At 47.3% G+C, this 7500-nt stretch overlaps 1 protein-coding gene across 1 annotated transcript in view; it reads left to right on the forward strand.

Moving 5' to 3' along the window:
* Positions 1-7500, forward strand: part of LOC132454183 (proline-rich protein 36-like) — a 21637-nt gene that overhangs the window by 12089 nt on the left and 2048 nt on the right. Inside the window, exons 8-10 of the mRNA XM_060047401.1 lie at positions 2358-2399; positions 4930-5123; positions 6526-6873. Coding sequence (XP_059903384.1) covers positions 2358-2399; positions 4930-5123; positions 6526-6873 — 584 coding nt within the window. The remainder of the gene's footprint in view (positions 1-2357; positions 2400-4929; positions 5124-6525; positions 6874-7500) is intronic.

Below are 7500 nucleotides of genomic sequence, written 5' to 3' on the forward strand. Positions count from 1 at the left end.
TATTAAAAAATATATATATATTTATATATATTTACTGCATAATTATAATTATACGCACACACATACATATATATATATGTGTGTGTGTATGTTTAATTATATAAATACAGTTTACCAGTTCATATCGACATCATGCTTGTAGTTGTAGTTCGAATCAGAGAGGTGAATCTCTCTCTCTCTCTCTCTCTCTCTCTCTCTCTCTCTCTCTCTCTCTCTCTCTCTCCCTCTCTCTCTCCCTCTCTCTCTCTCTCTCTCTCTCTCTCTCTCTCTCTCTCTCTCTCTCTCTCTCTCTCTCTCTCTCTCTCTGAGCTCCACATGGCAGGCGGCCATGTTGCCCCTCCCCCACCGTGTTTTGAGCAGTCTGCCCAAGCCGTCACGCATGTAAAGCGCTACAATAACCTTGTGTGTGTGTGTATGTGGTGTGTGTATGTGCGTGGTTGTGTGTGTGTGTGTGTGTGTGTGTGTGTGATAGCTTTATGCTAGAGTGGTTGTGGAGATGAATAGCCGGCCACCAAGTCTCTGTTTTTTCCATCATGCTTTGTGAGGCAGTAAGCACGTGGCACACACACACACTCTCACACACACACACACACACACACACACACACACACACACACACACACACACACACACACACACACACACACACACACACACACACACACACACACACACACACACACACACACACTCATGTGTAAACATATGTGACCAGTGCATTCCAACATAGAAGTGGTGTGTGTTTGTGTATTTCTGACAGACACACACACACACGCACACATTCACAAACAGTTAGACTCGCACACGCACACACCCACAGATAAACAAACACACACATACACTAACACACGCACACACACACACACACACACACACACACACACACACACACACACACACACACACACACACACACACATAAACACACATACACATCCAGATTTAAACACACACACACACACACACACACACACACACACACACACACACACACACACACACACACACACACACACACACACCCACACACAGGCTCCTCCCAGACTGACCCAGATGTGCATGTTAACCCTGGCAACATCTGGATTAATTTAGATTATGAAGATTAGATGATTAGATTTAACTTCTGCAGTCCGTTCAACCGGGCCTGTTCTGAGCGGCCGACGGCTGGTGTCCGGCACTGACGCCGCCAGCTCCCCAGAACGGCTCCCCCTGACGTCCCCCTCCACAGGGCTCCTGGAGGGGTCCCGGCCACAGAGGGGACGATCCATCAACCCCTGTCTGTCTGGAAGGACATCCAGACAGACACACACTCCTCTCATCGGTGTTTGATTGTAACCTGGTTACCACTAGATTATATAACCTGGTTACCATTAGATTATATAACCTGGTGACCACTAGAATATATAACCTGGTGACCACTAGATTACATAACCTGGACCACACAATATAAACTGGAGAACGGTCATGAAGATGATGACGAATTTGATGATAATGAAGATGAGGATGCATGTATGGTGACGTGTAAAAGCCCTCTTTCAGGGGAGGCAGACCAGACACCAGTCTGTCTGCCTGTCTGTCTCTCTGGGCCCGAGTGAGTCTGAACAACGTGCGCTCGGACCCCACAGGAAACCAGGGCAGTTGAAACTCAGGTTGTTGCCCGGCAACCAGATGGCCTAGTTTAAAGATGAAATCGGGTCACTCATGTCCAGTAATCACCGCGTCCACATCTCCATGTTTCCATGGCGATGGATCGATGCACGACGAGGCCGTGATGCGGGCGTGATAACATTCTCCAACACTCAGCGGCTGTCATGGGATCACTGGTTGCTAGGCAACCGGCGGGGGAGTCGAAGATGCTGCATCGCGTGCGTGTGTGTGTGTGTGTGTGTGTGTTTGCGTGCATGCTTGTGTGTGTGTTTTTGTGTGGAAATGGCTGTGAGTCATTCCAGAAGCATTTAGTTACAAGTACACGTTTGATTTTTCCTATGAATATTTAAATATGTAAATACATATACACTTATATACACATATTTATTTATGCTGTTTTCAATCGTTCACTTGGCGCTCACTTCCTCACTCCCAACGCCCTCTTCACCTGTATGTTGTCACTATGTTGTAGTCTTGGTAACTGTCTTTCTATCAATGTGTAGCACTACATGCTAACTGTGCGTCTATGAGTGTCTATGTTTCTTCATGCTGTGTTTCTATGGGTGTGTACGCTGCTTCCTTCTAACTGTGTTTCTATGACTGTCTATGTTTCTTCATCCTGTGTTTCTATTGTGTGTATGGTGCTACAAGCTAACCACGTTTCCATGGCTGTGTATGGTGTTGCATGCTAACTGTTGTTTCTCTCTCAGTGTGGGTCCAGCAACACTGCCTGCCTGCATGTCAGACACCAGGTACTAACCTCCTTGTCACTAACAAACAGACCACTAGCAACTACATACAGAATGCTTAGCCTTTACCTCCTCTAGCTAGCAGCTAGCTACGTTTTAGCTGAAGGAGCATTATAAAAGCTACTACTAAGTTCCAACGTCAAACCACAAGGATTCACAACTCGGGTGGTTCAATGCCTCTTCCCTATTGGGTTAAATCAATGCCAGGTGATTGTAAAGCAGTGTTCTTCAGAGCCAGAGATGGCCACAGGAGGCGCTGTTGTTCTGGTTTGGATTAAATGCTCCTTATTCAGGTGATCCGCCCCTAGAACCTACTAGCCAATCTGTTTGTACGTTCCTATTGGTCTGATGTGACGACGAAACTAACCATACCATAATAGTCGTGAATGTCTATTTCTCCCTCCCTCTCACACACACACACACACACACACACACACACACACACACACACACACACACACACACACACACACACACACACACACACACACACACACACACACACACACACAGTTTGATGAAGCGTGCCCTTCCTGTCCCAATACACTGTTTGTGTATGTGTGTGTGTGTGTGTGTGTGTGTGTGTGTGTGTGTGTGTGTGTGTGTGTGTGTGTGTGTGTGTGTGTGTGTGTGTGTGTGTGTGTGTGTGTCTGTGTGTGTGTCTGTGTGTTAGTGCTGCCTTGTCTTTCCCATCAACCGTGAACCGAGCGTTTCCCGAGATTCAGACTCAACGGATTCACGGCTGTCGGAGGAGACTGCCTCCTACCACCAGGGTGGCCGGTTCCGTTCTCGGCTCCTCTAGCGAGGTGTCCCTGAACCGCCTGCTCGTGTCTTAGGTTTCTACAGCATTCCCTCTGTGACCTCACACCGACGACCTCATCAGGCGCTTCTGCCAGATGTTTTTCGGGGGGGCCCCCAGTTGTCCTTACGTCAGTGGACACGTGGTGCTGCGCTCCCATGGCGAGCTGTTATTGTTTTATGGTTGATCGGTACCCTCTGGTGGCCGAGCAGGGGAAGTGTCGCTACTTATACCGATTTCTAATTAATAAATACTTATGTTATCGGAAATAAGAGGGAGGGAGGGAGAGAGGGAGGGAGGGGGAGAGAGAGCGAGAGAAGAGAAGAGAGAACGAGAGAGAGAGGTTCACCTCTCTGATTAAAACTACAAGCACGATTTTGATATGAACTGTTTATCTGTCAACTGTATTTATACAATATATATATATTGTATCATTATATTCAGATATATACTGTGTATATATATTAATATTTATATATGTACACACCGTGGATTAAACGTGTTGTTGCGTATATTAATATATATATACATGGGAGAGATGGCTAAATAACGGTGGAAAGAAGGATGGTTGGTACGGGATGAGGAGGTAGTGTTTGGGATGAGGAGGTAGTGTTTGGGATGAGGAGGTAGTGTTTGGGATGAGGAGTGGGTGGGGAGGACTTAAGTGTTGGCGATGAGGAGGTGCTGATGGAGTTGAGGAGGTGCTGAGAGAGGGAGATGGCGATGGAGAGCATCTCTCCCTCAGAGATGGAGAGCACCAGACCACTGTTTCCATTAAGCTGAACAGATGCATGACGGGGAGAGGTTGGTGAAGTTAAACAGGGACTAATGAGATGGATCAAAACAAGTCAGAAAAACCATCCACAGAGAAGCTCCTCTCGCTCTCTCTCTCTCTCTCTCTCTCTCTCTCTCTCTCTCTCTCTCTCTCTCTCTCTCTCTCTCTCTCTCTCTCTCTCTCTCTCTTTCTCTCTCTCTCTCTCTCTCTCTCTCTCTCTCTCTCTCTCTCTCTCTCTCAGTCTCTGTGATCCTCCATCCTTCTTACTGATCAATATAATACACTTCCTAATGCACAACAGGGAATGTGTGTGCTAAGTCCCACCCATCTCTCTCTCACTCTCCTCCTTCCATCTCTCACTCTCCCTCTCACTCTCCTCTCTCTCTCTCCTCCTCCTAACTCTCTCTCCTCCTTCTCACTCACTCTCTATCGCTTTCCTCCTTCCGACTCTCACTTTCTCTCTTCCTCCTAACTCTCCTCCTTCTCCCTCACTCTCTCTATCGCTCTACTCCTCATTCTCTCTCGCTCTCCTCCTCTCTCTCTCTCTCTCTCTCTCTCTCTCTCTCTCTCTCTCTCTCTCTCTCTCTCTCTCTATCTCTCTCCGCTCTCCGTTGTGAACTGATCGCATTCAACTTGCAATCCCATGATGCATTGCTTTCAACCACTTAGGGCGTGTCTTCGAGAGGGTGAGAGGGAGGGAGGGAGGAGGGGAGGGAGTGATGGAGGGAGAGAGGGGGGCCAGTTTGTTGTGATGGTTGGACTGTAACTCTAGCATCAATGCGTCTCTGTGCTTGCTGCTCTGTTTAGTATTCTCCTGTTGTGTAGAGGAAGTGATATGTGTGTTGTTTCGGCCTGTGTACCATCTGACTGAGTGCGTGTGTGTGTCGGTGGGTGTGGCTCTGTGACCATGCTGAAAATGCTATCCACAGCTAGGCTAAATGTGCGCTGCTCTCTTGCAGTGGACAAGAACAAACCTCGGGGGGCTCCGGCCAGACCCATCCATGCTGGCTCCACCCCCACCAGCACCACCCCGCCCGGCTGTACCAGCACCCAGCCCGGCTGCACCAGCACCCAGCCCGGCTGCCCCCTCCCAGCTGGACCCAACCACAACCTCAACCAGAACCTTAACCAGCAGCCTCCAGCAGAGATACAGGTACACCTAGCTACACGCTAACGGCTCCATGCTAACCGTACTGGACTTCATGCTAACTAACTAACTGAATATACTAATGTTAACTAATAACGTACTACTAACTAATGTCACCTACTAACTTAATACTAACTAAATATACTAATGTCAGCTACTAACTTACTACTTACTAAATATACTAATGTCTCCTACTAACTTAATACTAACTAAATATACTATTACTAATGTCAACTACTAACTTACTACTTACTAAATATACTAATGTCAACTACTAACTTAATACTAACTAAATATACTAGAGCTGTCAAGCGATTAAAATATTTAATCGTGATTAATCGCATTAATGTCATAGTTAAATCTTTTTCTATGCAAAATATCCCTTGATTTTTTTGTCCCATAATTCTTCTCATTTTAATTCTCTTATCAACATGGTGAAGTGCATCGGCTTGCCTTGTGCAAATGATTTTTTATTCATAACAACATTGGCATATACTGATCAAAACAGGACGATACAAAAAAAGAGCCTATAGTGCAATTAAACGACTGCTTTGAACAAATGTCATTTGAACATAGCAGTCAGGCTACTGCTTCTTTGTTTTGAGCCAAAGAAAAAAAAAAAAAAATAATAATAATTGCGTTAATCGCGCGCTAACATTTTTAACGCCGTTAAAATTGGTTTGCGTTAACGCCGTTAATAACCCGTTTAACTGACAGCTCTAAAATATACTAATGTCAGCTACTAACTGACTACTTACTAAATATACTCATGTAAACTACTAACTTAATAGTAACTAAATATACTAATGTCAGCAGCTACTAACTTACTACTTACTAATTATACTAATGTCAGCTACTAACTTACTAAATATACTCATGTCAACTACTAACTTAATAGTAACTAAATATACTAATGTCAGCAGCTACTAACTTACTACTTACTAATTATACTAATGTCAGCGACTAACTTACTAAATATACTCATGTCAACTACTAAATTATTACTTGCTAAATATACTAATGTCAACTACTAACTTAATAGTAACTAAATATACAAATGTCAGCTACTAACTTACTACTTGCTAAATATACGTAACAAGTATAATTGGGAGATGCTGTAGAGGTTTATGATCCCCACCTCACAGAAGCTAACGCTAGAGCTACCCCCTACTTCCCTGTATTCGGCTAGCACGGCTAACGCCCAGCAGGAGGTCCTCCACACGTCTCCAGGTTTCTACGTACATTAGCATGGTACGTCTAAGGTCAGACGGGGTGTCCACGTACCCCTCTGACCCTTGACGCCCTGAACCAATCAGGGCGTACCTGACTCATATCTCCCAACCCAGCCAGGTAGATTTAGTCACCTGTAAAACCAGTTAAACCAGTATGTTCTGGGTTTCCCGCGCAGATTCCAGACCTGCTGAATGGGAACGGGCCGCCGTGCCGCCGCCCAGCGCAGACCCCCGAGGTCGGAGCGCGCACCCCCACCTCCACCCCCACCTCCCCCTCCACCCCCACCCCCACCCCCCAGGGGATGGGGGTGCGTACCGGGTCCCGCCCCAACGGCCGCGTGCCCCCCCGTCTGGCCGGGGGCCCCAGCTCAGGACCCCAGGCTGGGGGTGGGGGCCGGAGGGTGGAGGAGAAGAGGAGCCACAGTAAGGAGCAGGTGGAGGAGAAGCGTCTGAGGAGACTCCTGGTGCAGGGGAACCGCAGGGTGGAGGCACTGGCCACCGTCATCCAACACCTCCTCTCGGAGGTGAGTCTCCTCCCTCCTCTCCCTCTCTCCTCGCTCCTCTCTCCTCTCCTCTCCTCTCTGAGGTGAGTCTCCTCCCTCCTCCCTCCTCTCCCTCTCCTCGCTCCTCTCTCCTCTCCTCTCTTCTGTCTCCTCTCTCCACTTGTCTCCTAACCTCTCCTCTCCCCTCCTTTCCTCCTCTCCCTTCCTTTCCTCCTCTCCATTCCTTTCCTCCTCTCCTCTCCTATCTACTCTCCTCTCTCCTCTCCTCTCTCTTCTCGTCTCCTAACTTCTACTCTCCCTTCCTTTCCTCCTCTCCTCTCCTTTCCTGCTCTCATCTCCTATCTACTCTCCTCTCTCCTCTCCTCTCTCTTCTCCTCTCCTAACTTCTCCTCTCCCTTCCTTTACTCCTCTCCTCTCCTTTCCTCCTCTCATCTCCTATCTACTCTCTCTCCTCTCCTCTCTCCTCTCGTCTCCTAACTTCTCCTCTCCTTTCCTTTACTCCTCGCCTCTCCTTTCCTCCTCTCCTCTCCTTTCCTCTCTCCTCTCCTCTCTCTTCTCGTCTCCTAACCTCCTCTCCCTTCCTTTCCTCCTCTCCCCTCATTTCCTCATCTCCTCCTACTCTCTGCATGATCAAGCAGATTTTACAAC

Source organism: Gadus macrocephalus, chromosome 3 (assembly GCF_031168955.1).
Source record: "Gadus macrocephalus chromosome 3, ASM3116895v1".
NCBI lineage: Eukaryota > Metazoa > Chordata > Actinopteri > Gadiformes > Gadidae > Gadus > Gadus macrocephalus.